The sequence below is a fragment of the Misgurnus anguillicaudatus genome, unplaced genomic scaffold, assembly GCF_027580225.2.
Source record: "Misgurnus anguillicaudatus unplaced genomic scaffold, ASM2758022v2 HiC_scaffold_29, whole genome shotgun sequence".
Classification (NCBI taxonomy): Eukaryota; Metazoa; Chordata; class Actinopteri; order Cypriniformes; family Cobitidae; genus Misgurnus; species Misgurnus anguillicaudatus.
Genome location: NW_027395279.1, coordinates 334,332 through 355,000, shown reverse-complemented (window position 1 = coordinate 355,000; position 20,669 = coordinate 334,332). Strand labels below are relative to the sequence as shown.

General features: G+C 38.7%; 2 protein-coding genes across 2 annotated transcripts in view; both read left to right on the top strand.

Annotated features, from left to right (window-relative positions):
* Positions 1 to 7,696, top strand: part of LOC141362742 (uncharacterized) — a 45,958-nt gene extending 38,262 nt beyond the window's left edge. Inside the window, exon 4 of the mRNA XM_073864947.1 lies at positions 7,634 to 7,696. Coding sequence (XP_073721048.1) covers positions 7,634 to 7,696 — 63 coding nt within the window. The remainder of the gene's footprint in view (positions 1 to 7,633) is intronic.
* Positions 7,697 to 7,789: 93 nt separating this feature from the next.
* On the top strand, positions 7,790 to 8,659 carry LOC141362741 (GTPase IMAP family member 9-like). Its single transcript, XM_073864945.1, has 2 exons — positions 7,790 to 7,808; positions 7,876 to 8,659. The coding sequence occupies exons 1-2, from the start codon at positions 7,790 to 7,792 to the stop codon at positions 8,514 to 8,516; spliced, it is 660 nt and encodes a 219-aa protein (XP_073721046.1). The 3' UTR covers positions 8,517 to 8,659.
* The last annotated feature ends 12,010 nt before the right edge of the window (positions 8,660 to 20,669 follow it).

Here is a 20,669-nt window from a genome sequence, read left to right as displayed (position 1 = left end):
ACAAAGTCAAAAACAAAAATCTTTAGGGAAAAAAATTGTCATGGTTTCACAGGAAAAGGGACCCAGATGCAGGATACGGGTAAACTAAGGACTTTTATTATGACAGAAAAACAAACTCCCACAAGGGGGTAAAACAAGGCAATGGCAAAGACAGATAACATACAAGACTACACTACACTACACTGAGACAGGGACAAGACTAGTGATGTTACCAGTGACACAGAAGCTCCGAGGCGTGTGTCAAAAAAATGAACCGATTTTCATTGAAGCTTTGTATCGAAGCTTGATTCGTTCTGGCAAAATCACGTTACCAATGACGTCCGAATCTTCGTTTCACTCACACCCACGTTTTAAATTGTGCGATGCGCGGCGCGCCCTCATGGGTTGTTTTGAAGTATTGCGTTACACGGAATCGATTACTGTATAGTGAGTTTATAATATAAAAAATATATATTGGATAGTAGTAAAAAGTATTTTCTGCACCACTTAATACCATTATATTTTTTTAAATGGCTCACACTTTATACTTTTAAGACCAAGCTTTATCCTTAATTTGTTATTTTTGTTTGGAGTTACTATTTGTATGAAATGGAACATGCTTTGGTCATGTATTTTATATATTGTTACATTTATTTATTATTCTATCCTTAATTTGTCAAACCATTAATTCTTGCTTTTATAATTAATACGTTGTTTGGTTGTGAAACATTCAGTGATACAGCACTTTCACCAGCAGAGGTCCTCATCGAGCTCTGATTTGAAAAGCTTCGAGTAATGAACCTTTTTCAGATACAATTGGGTTGAAAGCTTCACTGCTTCAAGAAAGCTTCACTTCGCCATCACTAGACAAGACTGGGATACAAAACAACGTCTTGGTTACATATGTAACCCTCGTTCCCTGAAGGAAGGGAACGGAGACGTCACGTTGTGACCGACGAATTGGGAACCGTTTCGCGGGTGACCTATCTGCTTTGAGAAACCTTTAAAACGCCAATGAACTTGGCATGCAGATAATTGCATCTGCCGGCGCCGCCCCGCCGCACAGGTATTTAATGAGCGGCAGGTGGTTATCAAATCAGCTATTTTTTGCTGAGAAAGCTGGACAGAAGGAAAGTCTGGCCGATATCAGCAGTGGAACAGCCATCTGTGGTGACAGGACGTGACGTCTCCGTTCCCTTCCTTCAGGGAACGAGGGTTACATATGTAACCAAGACGTTCCCTTTCAGTCGGTCGACAAATCAAGTGAATGTATTAGGTGTCGCCCAGCCAGCAGCTCTGTAGATGTCTGTTAGCGAGGAATCACGAGCCAAATGCCCAAGATGATGCTACACTTCTCGTAGAATGTGCACGCAGATTAAACGGGCAAGAAATACCCTGCTTTTCATACGCAAGGGTAATAGTGTCCACAATCCAATGGGACATCCTCTGCTTGGTGACAGCATTCCCCTTCTGCTGACCACCGTAACAAACAAAGAGCTGTTCTGAGGTTCTAAAGCTTTGCGTCCATGTTACATACACACGTAGCGCACGCACTGGACATAATAAAGCCACGGCTGGGTCTGCCTCCTCCGGGGGCAGCGCTTGCAAGTTCACCACTTGGTCTCTGAATGGAGTAGTGGGAATTTTGGGCACGCAGCCGGGCCGGGGTCTCAGTATTAAAATGGATTCAGCGGGCCCGAAATGAAGGCACGAATCGTTGATCGAAAATGCATGAAGATCCCCTATCCTTTTTATCGAAGCCAAAGCAAGGAGTGTTAAAGTTTTGAAAGTTAGAAACTTTACACTCACAGAATGCAGAGGCTCAAAAGGGGACGTCATTTAAAGCTTTCAGCACCACGGACAGTTCCCAAGGAGGAATAGAGGAAGGATGAGAAGGATGCAGCCTTCGTGCGCCTATCAAAAACTTAACAACCAGGTCGTGCTGACCCACTGTCCTACTGTTTATCGGAGCGCGGTGCGCGGATATCGCAGTGATATATATTTTAATGATATAGGGAGACAGCCTTCTGTCCAAGCAAAGGAGATAAATAAGCATGAGTCTGATCGAGCATTCTCGGGTGTCTTCTCGTGAGAAGCACACCAATCAACGAACAAATTCCATTTTAGCGAGTACGCCTGTCTCGTAGACGGCGCTCACGCTGCAGAGATGGTGTTAGATACTGAGTGTGGTAAATCACCTAAAACCTCCACGCCCTGTCCAGAGACCACACATGGGGGTTCCACAGATCGGGGTGCGAGTGCCATAATGTGCCAGGGAATCAGCCAGGGAGGGACTGACGTGAGGAGAGTGAACTGTGTAAAACCAATTCCTAGTTGTCCGGTACGGCACAACTAATAGAATGCGCTCCTTGTCCACCCTGACTTGCACAGTGTCTGCGCAATAAAGCTTACTGGGGGAAACCCCGCGGCCAGCTGTGTGCCAGTGCATTCACGCCGAGTGTTCCCTCGGATAATGAATAAAACAGGCGACAATGGGTTGTCTCTGAAGCAGCAAACAGATGTAACTGCGCTCTGCCGAAACATTTCCAAATCAGCTGAACCGACCGGGGGAGAGTCGCCACTCACCGGGGCGTGCTGCTCGTGAGAGCGCGTCTGCCGCTGTGTTCAGCGACCCCGACATGTGAATGGCACGAAGAGACCTCAGATACTTCTGACTCCAGAAGAGGAGAGACGGGTGAGATGCGACAGGTGACGAAAGCGCAGATCGCCTTGGCGATAGATATACGCTACAGCCGCAATGTTGTCGGTGCGCACTACATCTTAAGCATCGAATCACGTTGATGAAACAGACGAGCGCAAGATATAGAGTGCACAGCTCGAGGCAATTTATGCCAATGTCGCTGGAATGTCGACCAGACCCCCGAAGCGCCGAGCCCGCCGTACGTGGCTTTCCACCCCGTTGTAGAAGCATCTTTGCCAGTAATAGCATGCCCGGAGACCTATCTCAGTGGCATCCGCACCCTGAGAAATGCTGGGTCTGACCACGGGGTGAAAGTGAGACGGAATCTCGATGTAATTACAGTGTTTCCCCTACCATTATATAAGGGGGGCGCCCCGCCCTTCTTACGGCTCCACCCGCCCCCCTTGAAGGTCAAGTAAATTTGATTTTCTTTGAAGTGCCAGAGAACAATTTGTTATTTTATTAAACAAACTAAACAGCCCTCAAGTAATAGCCTATGTTATTTATCTTATTTCCACGATGGCATGATTCTGTCAGTGTTTGCGCGTTTACTTACAATTATCCAATTGAGTGCGCACATTTATATTTTACTGTTCGGCTTAATTTACTGCACATGCTCTCTCTCTGTGCAGCGCGCGCCTCTCTCTCCCATAACTGGTGACGGTGTTTTGAAAGTCCGCCTCCGAATACTTGATTTTTCTGCGTAAACATCAACAGTCACAGATGTTACTGACAGAGAAGACGACTGATCGAGTTTATCATGACTTTCCCACACACACGCGCGCATTATCTCCCTCTCTCATGCTATACATGCCCGCGCCGCGCACGTGTTTGTAGTAACTCTGTGTAACAGTAACATTGTATGCTGTCATATTTCTGAATTTGCGAATGACGCTAATCGGGCGGCGCAATTGCCGCGAAAACACGCGCTTTTCCCTTTAAACACGTCTTCGCGCAAGTTGAAAATATGCAGCTCAAGCGAAAAAACCCAGAGCAGCTTCAAGAACGAGCACGCAGGATCTTTTGACATTGTAGAGAGAGAGAGAGAGAGAGAGAGGGAGGGAGAGAGGGAGAGAGGGAGAGAGAGAGGTAACACGTTGAGAAAACTTAATAGAAGACTAAAGTATATATGTCACTCATCTAATTACAGTATGTTAACTGGAAAGCACTGGATATAACTCATTGTATAGTTTAGTAAAATAATGTATTTTGATTACACAAATCAAACCTATAGTGATTGTTTTACTAGCTGATGACCAGCATAGGGAATCTCTATGGCTAATTTCTAAGACATGTTGTTGATACAGTACTGTGTGTTGTACCTTTTCTTGATAATTAAGTCTTTTGGGCATCTTATGCCTAGAATTATTCAAGGAGGTTGATTCTTTTAACTTCAAAGTTTGATCAATTGTGCATAATAACATGTGCAACAAATGGATATAGGGTGTCAAACTCATAGACTTGCATCATTTAAGACGCTCTTTTTAAAATATTTTGGGTCAACCTCTGACACAGATTTAAAGGTGAAACTTATCAAATCCTATCAGAAGTCTAGAATGTCATTGAAACACACCAGTGGCTTTGCTGTCATCAGGATTAAACATGTTACCCCTCGAAGTACCCCTCGCCACAGAGCTCCCACATAACAAATCACAATTTAACCCCTGTATATACATACCCCCCCCCCCCAAAGATGTAAACCTAGGGGAAACGCTGAATTATAATACTGTGAAAGCCGGTGAGCCACGCTCTCCTCGGGACTCGGTCATAAAGCCAGCACTGAAGCGGTCTCATATGGAGCAGCCCGAGCGGTGTCACAGCCGCAGCTGCTGCCATATGCCCCAGAAGTTTCTAAAATTATTTCAGTGGAACCGCAACCCTGTCTTTAAATGTTGAGGCAAGTCAGACTTGACTGAACACATGCTTCTATGAGACGTGCTGTTAAATTGACCAAATCCCGTTACATTCCGAGAAAAGAGATCCTCTGCACGGGGCAAAGTTTACTCTTTCCTCAGTTGACCTGAAGACCGAGACGAGCGAAGTGCTTAAGTACACAATCTAAGTGTGTGCACAGCATCTGACGAAACTGAGCTATTATGAGCCAATACGCCAAAACGCAAACACCGCTCTCTCTCTCAGGGGCTGCAGTGCACCCTACGCAACTTTCGTGAAGACACGGTGAGAGAGAGAGAAAGCCCGAACGGTGAGACTTTGTACTGATATGCCCTCCCCTCGAACACAAAGCTTAGAAACGGCCTGTGTCGGGGGAGTATGGAGACATGAAAGTACGCGTCCTTCAGGTTGAAGGCTGCAAACCAATCCTGTGGGCGGATGCATTAACATATGCTCCTCTGCGTTAACATTTTGAACAGCATTCTGTGAATGTGCATTCTGTGAATGTGCATTCTGTGACTTCCCGATTCAGTACACGCAGATCTAGGATCGGACGCAACCCGCCGCTTTTCTTGGGTACAATGAAGTAAGGGCTGTAAAGCCCCGACTTTATCTCGGCTGGAGGGACCGGCTCGATCGCGTCCTTCACCATTAGGACAGCAATATCTGCACGCAGTACGTGCGCATCGACAGCCTTCACCGTGGTGAAGCGAATGCCTGAATATTTGGGAGGTAGCCGGGCAAATTGAATGCATAACCGAGATGGATCGTGCGTAAAAGCCAATGCGACGGCTGGGAAGCTCTTCCCAGGCCCCCAGATACCGAGCGAGAGGAAATTAACGGCACGATATGTGTACCCGTGGCGAGCGGAGACGGGGAACTCAACGACGCGTGCTCTTTGGCCGCATTGTGAGATGTTGTGTGTAATGAAACACTCACCCGAAACCGCTGATGGATGCTGAGCAAAGGGAGCTCCTTTGTAGATGTCCCGCTCGATACATCCGCTGGCGAATGAGGAAGAGGAGAACGTAGGGTTTTGAGCCCGTCCGAAACTCCTATATGCCTCCGGGGATCTGGAGAAAGAAGAGGAATTTGCTCTTTGAGGTTAGTGAGTGCCGATTGAAGTCGGCGGAACACAAAACAAAACCAAGGATTCCCCACCCGGCCCTCCTCCAGGGTGGGGGGGAGAGTGATGTTTTCACCATCTCCTGAAGAGCAATCCTCTCCATCTTCAGGTCGCCCAACTCAGAGCCGCTAAGTTTCATTTTCCAAGCAGACCAAAATTCTGACGTAATGGAGGGGGCAGCTAGGTTCCGACGTGGCATGATGCCTCAGTCTGCTCTAAAGCGGCCGATCATTGGTGGACACTCTCAGCCGCGTCGCTGAAATGGCTGGTCTAAAATGGAACATTAGGACGATTATTAACGACCTACTTAATGCCCGCAAGACACAACCAGAGATGGCATTCCTGGACCACCGGGGGTGGGCATAGCACGTCCGGCGGCCTGTGGGGTGAACCCAGTCGCTCGTAGCGCCAGGTCAGAGCCACACAGGATTCTTTAGTTGCCGGACCGTGACCTCGCCTGTGCAGATCCTTCAGTGCCTTAGCCTGGCGGACCTGCATCACGCCATGGCGCGCACGGCAGAGGCCGCCTCTCACAAGCCCGTGGGTCTGTGAGGGGAGGGAGGCTGGTCTCTTGGAGCAGCATAACCCTTAGCGGCCCCGCCGTCAGGAGAGGTGATGGCTGAACGGTCGGTTCCGGGAGGAAAACAAGTTTTCCACGACCGTGTCAACCAACATGCACCCCAGGAAGAAAGGCACAGAAGGTTGGGGCTGTTCTTGCAGTCCTGAAGTGCCAATCATCTAGGCGGGACGCTGCGGGTGGGGGAGGAGCTCTCCGCTCCACACAGACCGTCTCCGCGCTCCCGAGCGTACATGGCCGCCACTCGGGGTCGAGCACGGGAGCCCCTACCCAACCCGAAGGCGGGAGTGGGTCCGAGTCGTCGACCGAATAGACGACCCCCTCTCCGATGCTGTGACAGACATAGAATCCTTGTGAGGACTGAAAGAGGACGAGAGTGCGTAGAACACGCGCAACCCGTCTCTTACGTTACCTCTGGCTGTGGATGGGGGTGCTGAGGGTCACTGGACGAACCAGCTAACCGATTCAGCACCGTTTATACAGAGATAAGATTTTCGGAGTTTTGCCACCGCACCTTTAACAGGGCTCCGCAATGGAAAAAAGGGGGTGACGTTACCGGAGGTACGAAGCCCGTCTCCGCCATCCAAGAGGTTCATGCTCTCTTAGGAGTATGAACCCTCCATGAACGCTGGCGCTGGCTGGCAACTTTTAAAAAAAAAACGCTGGCGGTGAAAGAGTTAAACTCAACTTTCATACAAAGATGTGTTCAAGTTTACTACAAGGGGTACCTAAATAAATTTTTTTAAATACATTTTTAACACATTTTAGTTCATATTTATGGTGTCTCAAAAGAGCACAGTGAAGTACACTAAGATGTTCTTAAGATTATCTCAAAAAGTATGAATTTTAGTATATTAAGTACAAAATTAGTGTGCAAAAATAGAGCACTTTAAATGAAATGTTCCCCCCAATCCCATTTTCCAGGAGTTTTAGGAAGGGTCCTTCATGCCAGATTGAGTTGAAAGCCTTCTCAAAATCTACAAAGCAAGCAAAGACTTTACTTTTGTCTTGGTGTGTAGATGTCAGTGATAGCGTGGAGGGTGTAAATGTGGTCTGATGTTCTGTGTTTGGGCTGAAATCCAATTTGACTTTTTCCAGGATTATATTTGTTTTAAGAAAATGTTGTAGTCTTGTATCGATGATTATTTTCCCCAGGTTGCTGTTGACACAAATGCCCCTGTAATTATATGGCTCAAATTTGTCTCCATGTTTAAAGATGGGTGTAATTAGGCCCTATTTCCAGGTGTCTGGAAAATATCCCAACCTCAGAACAATGTTAAACAATTTAGTAATTGCTGTCTTAAATTTGTGTTTTTGATCATCTCTCTCTCTCTCTCTCTCTCTCTCTCTCATATAGGCTATACAGAGATACGCAGGTAACAGTAATTTTTATGTTAAGTTAATTGTTATGGAGCTATAAAATTACTTTCATAAATATAAAAGATAATTTACAAAAATACTATTTAGCTGAACACAGAGATTTTGTTGAGCGTAACTACAGACTTGTTGATACATGTATCAAGATCACACAGGTTGTGTAAATAATGAGAACTGTATGAAAATATGAACATTCAAAGTTGTACCTCTCTTCTTAATTAGATGCAGCAGCAGCAGCGCAGAGCAAAGACCCGATCAATATTGTCCTTCTGGGAAGGACTGGTGTTGGGAAAAGTTCATCAGGAAACACCATACTGGGAGAAAACAGATTTAGATGTGGAAGAAGTCTGTCATCTATTACAAAAGTGTCTAGTGATGAGTGTAAAGAGATTGATGGCAGAAATGTCCGTGTCATTGATACTCCTGGTTTTTTTGATACCACATTTTCAAAAGAAAGCTTGGCAATGGAGTTTGCAAGGAGTGTGTATCTGTCTACACCAGGAGTTAACGCGTTCTTGTTTACTGTGCCATTTGGTAGATTCACAGAGCAGGACCCAGAAATATTGAATCGAGTGAAGAAGATTTTTGGGGGAAATGTGCTGAAGCATGTTATAATCCTCTTCACATATGGGGATGAATGTGACATGGAGACAGTAGACTTACACACAGATCAAGATCAATTTCTGAAAAAAGTCATACAGAGCTGTCGTGGGTATCACATCTTAAACAACAGAGATCTGAATAACAGACGACAGGTTACTGAACTACTGCAGAAGATCCTGCTTATCAATGGTTACTACACACATGAGATGTATGATTGGGCACAAAAGAGTCCATTTGAAAAGCTTTGGCATTACTGGTAGTTTTTCATTGATGTTGTTAAATATTTCACTGGAGTAATCAACAGTTTCACAAAGTCATTTCCACCAGTATCATGTAAGCTACTTTAATACTATTATTATACTTCACTGTAAAAAAATTCTGTACAAATTACAGTTTTACTTGCAGCGGGTTGCCGGTAACTTACCGTAAATTTACATTTATGTTATTTGCTCGCAACATTTTATTCAAAGTTAAATGAACATTAAACATTTACAAGTCTTTGTCTTTACAGAGTAAAACTAAAATAACAGCATCAAGCAAAGCATTCTGGGAAACTTAATCTGAAGGTTAATGATGATTTCTGGTTCCCAGAATGCTTTGCATGATTCTGTTATTTTAGTTTTACTCTGTAAAGAGAAAGACTCGTAAATGTTTAATGTTCATTTAACTTTGAACAAAATGTTGCCAGTAAATACACTGTAAAAAAATTCCTGTAGAATTTACAGTAACTTACTGGCAGCTGGTTGCCAGCAACTTACTGTAAAATAACTTACAGTAAAAATACTGTATAAAGTTTTACAGTACTATTTAAAATACTGTATACATTTTACAGTACTATTTAAAATACTGTATAATTTTTTACAGTATTGTTTAACATGCTCTTACTGTTTTTACAGTATTTTATATTTTTTTACTGTAAAATATACAATAATTTTACAGTCTGTTTCCCAGTAATATATACTACAATGTTTATATTACAATGTGTATTTTTACTGTAAAATTTCCTGTGATTCATTGTCCCATTTCTATTTACTGCAAAACTGCACAAAATTTAAATAGAGGTATTAAAACAGCCCTTAGTAAATAACAAAAATAAGCAATGACAACATGTTTTTTAAATTTGTTTTAGTTGTTCAAATACATGAAATCAGATTTTCATATTTTTGCACATTGAACTTTCAGCTTGCATCACAAACTGTTTTTCTCAAACCTGCAATAACATTTACTCATATCATATTACAGAATTTTAAATCAAGTCATGAACTAATTCAGTCATAATAACAATGTTCAAAACAATGTTCAAATACAAAATACTATCCTGAGTAAAATAGATTTGCTTATAGCAACTTATTTTATCCTGTAACACACAAAACATTTACACACACATATCACAGCATCAATTCATGAACAATACATTCAAATGCAGTCATAAGCAATGTCAAAAACTTATACATTCAAAATATTATCCTGAGTAAATTGTAATTTCTTGCAGCAACAACCTTTTCAAAGCCAGCGTTTTTCATGATTTTCACAAAAGTACAATGCCTTCCAGAAAATGTTATTCTTTAAATATATAAACATACAATATACCAAATGAAAGAACAGACCCTCTGCTTTAAAAAAAAAAAGTTTCATCCTACCTTTAGTAGTTCTTTTGTAATCAGCTTTTGAATATGGGTAGGTTTCTGCAAAAACACCACATTTTGAGCAAAAAGCTGAGATAATTCCATTTTTGTGACAGCCTTTTCATAAAGATCCCATTCAGAGCAATCTTTAAAACAGACACGGACATGCAGCCATCTGGTGGATAATAGCGCTATTACGGAAAGCCGGAAATACTCGTCATTGGCAGGGAAGCGTTTTCTCTTGATTGACGAGATATCTCGTCAATGGCGGCAAAAGAGTTAATAAAGGTGGATATATACATGATGGTTCAGGCCAGAGTTCTTCCTTTGCACCATCTTCCCACTTCTTTTGCTCACCTGGAACTTAGAGGAGCACTTGCTGTTGTCGGGGGTTGATCCTCACAATAAATCTTTACATAAAAAAAAGAATTAATTAGATCATTTGATGTGTAAGAGAGGGACACTCCACTTTTTGAAAATAGTGTCATTCCTAATCGTTGCTATACGATAATATCCTCATATTGCTCAGGCCCACTGTAATTAACCAGGGCCGGTGTCAAGGGGGGGCATTCGCGGGTCGTGCCCCCCCAAACAGGTTGTTGTGCCTCCCCTTACAAAGTTTTTTTATTATTTTAATATATATCAAGAATAATTAAAATAAATTAAACATTGAATGTTTCATGACTTGTAATCGAATCAAAGGAAATATAGTTGATATATGTTTTCTTTAAAGGCGGAGTCCACGATGTTTGAAAAACGGTTTGGAAAAGGAGACGGGCCGACTACCAAAACACACTTATAGCCAATCAAATCAAATCAAATGCCGGGTTGCGTATGTGTGGGGCGGGTCTATCAACAGAAGGTCCAGATTGTATTGGGGTAGGGGTGTGTTTGTTTAGGTGATTTCAAATATCAACATTGGCTTTCAAACATCATGGACTCCGCCTTTAATTAAAATAGACCAGGGGCCTCATTTATAAAGCGTTTTTACGCACAGATTTGATCTTAGACCGTGCGTACGCTCAAATCCACTCAAATGCTCAGATTTATTAAACTTGTCTTTGACGTGGAAAAGTACTTACCTCCACGTCAGGTTCCGACTTGACGTACGCACGTTTCCTTGTGGCAATATTGCAGGTAGGCATATTCGAAACTTTTTGTTTTGTACCTTTTGTGGTCAACATACAGAAACATTTTTTCATTTGTTTTGGAGTTGTCCTTATTCAAAAATAAAATTGGTTAGATTTGTGCTCTTTTGTTAGAATTCATATATTTTGCTTAAGACTTTGTTTGGAAAATATTTAATTAGTTTTTTTCTCTTATGATAGCTTATTACATAAGAAATATTATTTGATTAATGTGTTACTTTTGTTTGCAACGTTTATTATAATTAAATATAAATATGGTGATTATAAACCATTATTCCGTAATTTTCTATAAGAAGTTAAGCAATAGGCTACCCAAAATCTATTAATAATCTGATAAACAAAGAAAGCTGCTTAATGTATTAATGTATGTCAGCATTTCCATGTTTTTATTTAATTCTTTTTCTCTTTCATCCCCTGGCTAATGTAAGTGTGAATATGTTTGATAAAAAATAAATAAATATTCGAAACTTTTACAGCGTCAACATCATCTGTATTAGAGCTTAGATCGGGCAAAAAACCATAACCGAAGCCCCTGCACGTTGTGTCCGAGCCCGGCCCAACCGACACATAACCAACAATGTTTTAATAGTGCGCCGTGACGTTCTCAACTACAATTCAGAGTTTTTTGAATTACAGAAATCTGTTTAGAATTATCTTAATGAGCTAATGCAACAAGGACGAAGCATGTAAACTGCGCTGTTTGTTTATTCAGAATAGAAACGTAAAAACATGCAACAATGATGCACACAGAAAATGAACAAACTGTGGAGAAGGCCTACTAGGCTACTAGGCTAATTTAACCAGGTTTTAGAATATATTTTAAAACAAAATATGTTGGCCTATTTTGATATTTTAAAATGTAGGCCTATTCTAATGCAAAAAGATGGCGCCCAAGCTATATGTTTAAGAAATGATTTTCTAGTTCGTCATCTTTTCAAAAAATATGTAAAAATATAGCAAAATTGTTTCGCGGTGTTTAACGCACATGTAAATGTTACAGAACATGTGCTTTATTGAATGAAAGTAAAACCGATCGAATGTAATGATTAAAACGACGTGAAAGGAACTAAATTGTGAAGCCTCAATGTATCCTACAATAAGGGACATGCGACATTTAAGAGTAATGAGTATTTCAAAAAATTAATATAAATTATTCCCATGCATTGATTTTTATGTTAAACATCTGTAAATCCAAATGAATCCATATGGAATATATTCCGACAGTTTAAGATACGATCTTTGAATTTTAAAGTCGAAAATATCTTATTTTAACACCGCCGCGCAGGAGGCATGGCAAACTGAAACAAAACTTTAAAGACACAAATATAATATATAATATATGTTTAGCCTACGTGTAAAACTATATTTAAATGAAACCCGTGAATTGAAAGATCCACTAGTAATCGCCTTAACTTGAGTGATGTCAATAAAGTTTCCATGTTAGAATTTAGAAATATTAAAAACTTAAGCAAACGACAACAAATATGTTTTCTTACCACTCGCCATTGTAGCAGTCAGAGAATTTGGCCTTTGAAAATTTTATATTTATATGCTAATGAATTAAATTAGGGGCGTTTACAAGGCGGAGTTAGGATCATTTGTGATTTATAAACCACACATCTGGCGTAAGCTCCTTTTCTCTGAATCACACTTACGATCATTTCAGAAATGGTCTTAGATTAAATGTAGGACAGTTCCTACGTCGCACTTTTATAAATGAGGCCCCAGTTTCTCTGATTGGATGTATTACTAGCAACGTGTTTTTTCGCGGCATTTTATGGATCATGTAAAATATGGATATTAGAACACTTAGAACGAACCAGCACCGCCTGCTCCATCTGACTTCATGCAAACACAGACTGGCTCAAACTCAGAGATTAGAGGTCGAGGTGGAATTTTCAAATCTACAGGACACTGTTTTAAGGAAGTTTGATGTTCGTACACAACGTCTTCAGCTATTTTAAAGGTAAGTTAGCGTTGTTTTAAATTACGTAAGCTTAAATGTGAAGTGTGGCTATAGACCGTTACGTCGTGATTATGGTAAAGCGGCTTTTAGGACGCGGTGTGCGCTGCGCTATGAAACCCATTCATTTCAATGGCTTGCGCTGCGCGAGGACTGTTGTTGCATCGAGCAAAGTGCGAGCGCAAAGGAGCGCAGCTTGCGCTCACCCCGCGGTCAAAGTTCAAATTAGTTTTGCGCATAGTTTGTGGTCTTTTGCACTTTATACCGGAAATGAGCTGACAGTTTGTACCAGTTGTATGAGTGTGTGCTTGCACTGTATTTGTTGTTTTAATGTCTTGTTTTTGCAAGTTGTTGTTGCTATTGCGTGCCCCCCTGTTAGTTATGGTCTGGCGCCGGCTCTGTAATTACCACAAGGACCAGCAGTTGCTAATAGATGATAAGACTTTGCCACTTCCTGAAATCTAAAATCCTATATAAAAGCCCTTATGCACTGAAAAAAATGATTCATTGAATTTAATACATTTTTTAAGGTAAGTGGTTGCAATCAATTTATTTAAGCTACATTTAAACAAAAAATATTAGTAACGTAAAATAAAATATAAAACTTTTGTTTAAATGTAGCTTAAATAAATTGATTGCAACCACTTACCTTAAAAAAAATTATTAAATTCAATGAATCATTTTTTTCAGTGTGTCCTTCCTAACCTGTATGCACTTCCTTTAGTGAATATCAAGAGAAGATATTTTGAAGAATGTTTGTTACCAAACAGCTTTGTTTTTTCCATATGATGGGAGTCAACAAGGAACCAATGAAAGTTAAGGAACTAAACATGTTTGGTAAACAATTTTTTTTAAAATATATTATTTTGTGTTCCACTGAAGAAAAAGCATACAGGTTAGGAAGGACATATACGTAAGTAAATGAAGACAGAAGTCTTTCTTCAATATTTACCAAAACGTTATAGCATATCGAAAGATGTACTTACCTCTGAATAAACTCCAAAGTAGTGGCTGCTTCCACTTGGTACTCGATGATGAGCACGTAGTAGCAACCAAAGAGTACTGCAAATGCTGAAGACATAAATGGTAGGTCAATCGCAGGAAAGAGGACAGCATCCACACTGAAAAAAATGATTATGACCCCAATTAAATGAAGCATAATTCAATTTAGCTAGTTTTAATTATTTTATTTAAGTTTTTGATTTTAATTAGTATATATTAATAGGTTTTAAGCGAATTACATGTGCTTTAAATCCAAGTCATTTTAATTAATTAAATTCAGTTTAAAAAAATAGTTTGGTTCTTTGCGCATGAGCACAAATGCAGATTTTCCCTGGCGCTAAAAGGAGTTTCCAACTTTCCAGTCAGGTTCACGGTGACGGTGGGAAAGGAAGACGGGATATTTCAGCTTCGGAGTTTTGCTCAGTCGGTCTATTTGCACAGTAAGTAATATTTCATGTAATACAGCACCTTTTTTACCGTGAATATTTTTATATACTTAAAATACGCCGTTTATAAGAGAGCACCTCCAGGCCGAGTGCCGGAGGCAATCTCAGCCGTGACGATATAAGTTAACCAAATACCACACGACTCCGAGAGCGAAATTGCTTTTATACAACAGTTCGACAGCACACGTTTGAAAAACAAAAACTAGAAAACAACAACAGAGTTATTTTAAAAGCCTCTTTGTTTGGGAACTACTTTCTTCCGCCACGGATTTCACTCGGCTGTTTCGAATCTCATCATAACAAGCCGTTTCTTAATATTACCGTTTCTTTGTCACAAGATGTAGTTTTAAGATTAGTTCAGTCGATAATATATATGTATAATATTCAAATAGGCAGTCGATTAGTTAAGATAGCGCCTGTTTGAACGTTTGCTTAAGGAAGCTTCGGTACGTGAGAACCAGAGAGCGGACGTCAGTGTTCACTCGCCCCGCTGACCACCGCCCTCTCTGGGCTACATCTCTGACAGGGATTCCCTGGCTCTCATGAAGGCCTTGTCTGTTATTTTTTTGATGGTCTAAAATTAGATCAAATCAGCAGTATTTGCTGTCATGAAACTCTTACTTGTTTTCTTATTCATATTTAGTGTCTTTTGTGTTGTTATTGTTTTGGCGCGCGGTAAAAGTTAATAAAACTATACTTGTATAATGTACACACACACACACACACACACACACACACACACACACACACACACATATATACACACACACACACACACAGTGCCCTTCATAAATATTGGGATATGTTATTATATATGTAAATATAATGGGACAGTTCGCTTAAAAGCTGTTTTATGGACATGAATTGTGTACATGATTTGTGTTCACAGCCACAGCGTCCAAATGCCAAACTTCAACTTCAGACCACAACATGCTTCATATATGAGGAAATTATTTAACAAATACAAAATGCATGTCCATTCCAGCTTTTAAATCAACTGTCACATTACGTTTGGCCCATTTAAACGACTGTAATTCCTAAATCCTAAAGACAAATTGGAATTTGTGAATCCCCTCTAAATACAGCTCAAAGTGTGCACTCTGTCCCAATATTAATGGAGGGCACTGTATAATATATGGGCAACAGGGGTGTCATAGTTTTTGTAATTACCCTTGCCTGTAGACTTGTCAAAGTGTTATGAATCAGAACAATCTCTAATAACAGCTTATTTTTATTTAAATGTAGGACAGTCAACAAGATGACTTGGAAGACCTGGAAAACATCACCATGGACATATGTGTAATCAAAAAGAAAGAAGGTGTTCTTGGTGACTATGACGATATTGGAATCGTTGTTGGAGTGATGATTCTTGAGCAGCTCAAATCTGTGGCACAAGCCTGCATTGATGCTGGGTACAATCTATGTGCTTAATTTGGTGTACCCCAAAGAACTAAAATACTACTTTTTTGAAATTTTTTTGAAATTCATTATGCAGATGGATTCTAAAGCTCTCCCCAAAAATTCAAGGACTGAAAAACGTTTTAAAGGTGCAGTGTGTAAATTTTAGCAGATTCTAGTGGCGAGGTTGCGAGTTGCAACCAACGGCCACGGCTCACCCCTCGCTTTTGAAACACATAGAGAAGGACAAACATGTCATCGTTGGAGACAACTTAGCAAAAAATTGTCCTTTAAGGGCTTCTGTAAAAAAATGGCAGCACAAAATGATGACTTCCATGTAAGGGGACCCTCGGTGTAGATAAAAAGGTCTTGTTCTAAGGCAATAAACACATAACAGTTCATTTTGAAAGGTCTTTATACACCCCTGATAATATAGTTTTGTATATTATTTTGCATTTCTGTCAAAAGATCCTTCTAAAAATTACACACTGCACTACATTTTGTAGCAGACATGTATGTGCATGCTCAGCATGAAATGTTAGTCCAGATGTCACAGTCTGCTCTGTTTTTCATTTAAGACCTGGGAATCCGTAGTTTTAAACATTTTAATAATGCTTTTAATGATTCATAACTGTTGTCTGTAAAAATGTAACACTTTTTTTTTTAATAATTATTGTGCAATGTGTGAAGTCAGCACTACTGTTTTTGACTTTTGTGCTGTTTTATTGATTCACAAACATTGTGGCCTCTTTCCATCTGTGTTTTTTTTATTTTATATTTTGTGAATGTGCAGTGAGCACTTGTTTTAAACACTTGTACACACAAAGAAATTGTTATTGTACATTTGCTGACATTAAAAAATAACATTAAACTTACCACTTGGTGTATTTGCAAAGCCATTTAAGGGTCATTTTTATATATTGTTTTTAAGGTTAGTGATTGCAAACAATTTCCTTAAAAATGTTGAAAGTTAGTCAATGAAATGTGTTTATTTAAATGTAGCTAAAATAAATTGATTGCAACCACTTACCTTAAAAAAAATTAGTAAATTCAATTAATAATTTTTCATCAGTCATAAATAAATAATATACGAGAATGTAGCATAATTAAATAGGGCTGAAATTACTAAGCTTTTTTATACTAGGGTAACTAAATAAAATTGATTAAGTTCAACAAATTTTTTTTGTTTAAATGTAGCTTGAATAAATTGATTGCAACCGCTTACCTTAAAAAATTGATTAAATTGAATGAATCATTTTTTTTCAGTGCATATTTTTGTTTTGTAGATCTGAATCCCCTGAAAATAATTAATTAATAATAGTGTTTGTTATTTGATTTTGGTGTCAGTAAATCTATCATTTTAAAGTGATAGGTCATATGTCCCCAAAATTGTGTCATCATTTGCTCACCCTTGTATTGTTCTAAGCCTGTAGGAGTTGATTCTGTTGTATTTATTAAAACACAAAAGAAGATATTTTAATAATTGATGGTAAACACAGTTGATGGTACCCACTGACGTCCATAGTAAGAAAAACAAATACTGTGGAGGTCAATGGGTATGGTCAACTATTCAATACCATCATTTATCAAAATATTATTTTCACTCAAGAAATTTAACTCATTCTTGTGTTGTTCTTAACCTGCATAAGTAAATGATTACAGAATACAATTTTTGGGGGGAAAGTTTACCTAAAAAAGCCATCATCATTTCATTACCCTTGAAGAATGCAAAACTTTAAGCAGAATGCTTACATTAACATTAACAATACATTAATCTTTTTAATGTTCCCAAAGTATGTATTAAAGAATCTTACCAAGCATGATCAGCCCTGGAGTGGAAGCAATGGAAAGCGTGGTCTCTGCATCTGCCATTGTTGTTGTGACCTACACACACACGCACGCACGCACACACACACACGCACACACACACATGCACACACACACACACAGTTTTTCTAACTGGCAGTTATATCAATTTATTTCAACGACCCATCGTCAATTATTCCTTACACAAATATAATTTTAAATATATTTCAAAATATACAAAAAAGACAAAAAAATATATTTAGAAATATGTTTACAAAAATGTATTTTTCACCAATATATTTTTTGCAATGTTTTGTATATTTTGGAATATATTTTAATAATAAAAATAAACATAAATTTAAAAAAGTAAACATAAAAGGTTTAAAAAGGTTAAAAGTATATATTCAACTGTAAAAATATGCTTTATAAACTTCTAGATTTTGGCCAGGAAATTTTTTTTTTGCAATATGGGTTGTAAAATTTGAAATGTATTTGTTGCCCCCGAACAGAGCCGGCCCTAGACCTTCGGGGGCCCTAAGCACAATTTGGTCGGGGGCCCATTTGACCGAAGTAAGGCCTAAAGAAAAGAAATGACTACCTTATAGCTATACGGTACATATTATATCTACTATGTTTTTTTTTATTTTGTCTTTTAAATTATGTTTTTTAATTATTCTATGTATACTGTATGTTAATGATCTTTTTTACGCTGCTGGTCCTGAGTACGTTCTTATGTGGCAACATGTAGCCTACAAAAAAAGACCTTGGGGTGGTCCCGGACAGGGATTATCTTAATCCAGGACTCTGCCTTAGTTTAATTAGAAAACATAACCAATTTTTACAAACATGCCTTACTAAATACATTATTTGTGTGCATTTTGAGGCAAAACAAAGGGCACTGGTGTATTTTAAGAAATGTCAGTGCAAGCTTTTTTCAATTTGGACAGCTCTTAGCCTACTTTTATTTTAGTCCATGACTAGTTTAATTTCTGTCAGGGAAACTGCCCCCTTGAGATCTTGAATTGAGTTCCATGTTTGATGTCTAACAGGAAAAATACCACTGACTGAACTGAATAGCAGTGCAGTGCAACGAACACACCCTGATGAACTTGCTGAATAAAAAGACTGATAAAGTTATTTTCACTGACCATCAAAGAAACATCTTTAATTGACACCAGAGTTTAAGAGGCACAAACAACAGCCTACATATAATTTGAATGAAATAGAGTAAATAGAATAACATTTAAATAAAATATTATATAAAATAATAAATAGAACACTTAAATGTTAACATTTTTCAAATAAACAACATTAACCATAATATCTAAAACACCACAAACAAGATTAAAAGTTGCTAGCATTCGATATAACAACCGCCTAACTATATATTATCTCTTACGTAAATAGCATAACAAAAGTTAATAGGCTTGTTTGATATGAGCTAAATCTGCGCATAACCGATCACCGGTGATCAGCGCGAGATGCGTTTTTCAACTTGTTCTTGACTTATGACATTCACGCGATCTCTTCCATTGCTGATGTTTGATGTCCACAACAAAGCGAGATTCATGAAGCGTCCGGCTTGCCTGCAGTTTTTTCACTCCTCACCTTACTGCAGCCGTCTGCGCTCGTCTAAATTCCAGGCAAGACAAGCTGCATCTCAAACAAGCGTCTGACAGACAATGATCAGGTGATGAGTGACATCATAGGGTCAGTCAGGGTCAAGATTAGCGGGGAACTCGCCATAATAAAGAACTAAATAAAAACAACTGTGCCTATTATGATGCCCGATAAAGAGCGCTGTAGATCCATTTCTTTTTATTTATTTTATGTTACTTTTGATGTATAATTTTTTTTCAACCACTAGCTGGCAGTGACTCTATGGGGCCCTCTGCTGGCCACGGGGCCTTTGCGATCGCAAGGGTTGTTTAGTGGCTGGGCCGGCTCTGCCCCCGAAATACCTTTTGAAATAGGCCTATATGTTGTATGATGTAGAGAACGAAATCACTCCTGCCATGTGATGTTTTTGTTGAATTTTGCAAGAAAAGCATATTATTTTGACATATTACACTGTAAGAGCCCTAACTACAAAATTGTGTTACTTAGTGCCATTAAAAAACTTTTGTATATTTTTAATAATTTTTCAAAAACATGCTCAACCAAACGGTTGATTTGTCACTTTATGGTAAAAGTAGAAAAGCTAATGTTTTCAAATCATCAATTTCTGCAGTCAGAATGTACTATTTACTGAGAAATATACATTTCTGATCATTCACAGCTATGAATATGACACAGCTATTGTCATTTCTTATTGAATATATTGAGATAATTTCTTAAGTATGTATTGCCTCTTCTGGATATTGTTTGAAATAAATAACAAATTCATATAATTAAAGTATGGAAATCATAATTACTGATTAATTAATCAATAATTACTTCTTAAATGATGTTTTAAATTGTTTGAAGGATTGTTTCTAATGTTGGCTTACTCTACACAGCATTGCTGGTGTACAAAGAAATGTTCATTTATCAAAAAAAGAAAAAAATCCTGTTGCACTACCATACTTGACAATGTGTTTCTTGAATCATAAATTAAACTAAAATGCCATTGTATCTCTTGCCTTCTTTTATTTTAGGTTTTGAATGCAGAAAGAATGTAATATCTTTATTTTTGTTACTTTTAGTTATTTTTTATTGCTACAAAAAACAAGAAAACGCTTCATTTCCTACCAAGCCCCCAAGGTGACATTGGAGTAAAAAAATCAATAGTTTAGTTTCATTAGCTTTTGTTTTCACGTGTGCACACGAAACTAAACAATTTTTTTAGGGGCTCCGTAATTTCTGGAGTTAAAATGAAAACCTGAAATATTTTAAACTTCAATAAATAAAAAATATTTAATATACAAAACTATTTTATTTTGATTATGTTTTAAAATTTTTTTTATTATAGTTCATATTTTCTGATTTCGATAGCATGTATGAATTCCTTTACGTGACATATCAACCATTTGGTAGAGGCTGAGAT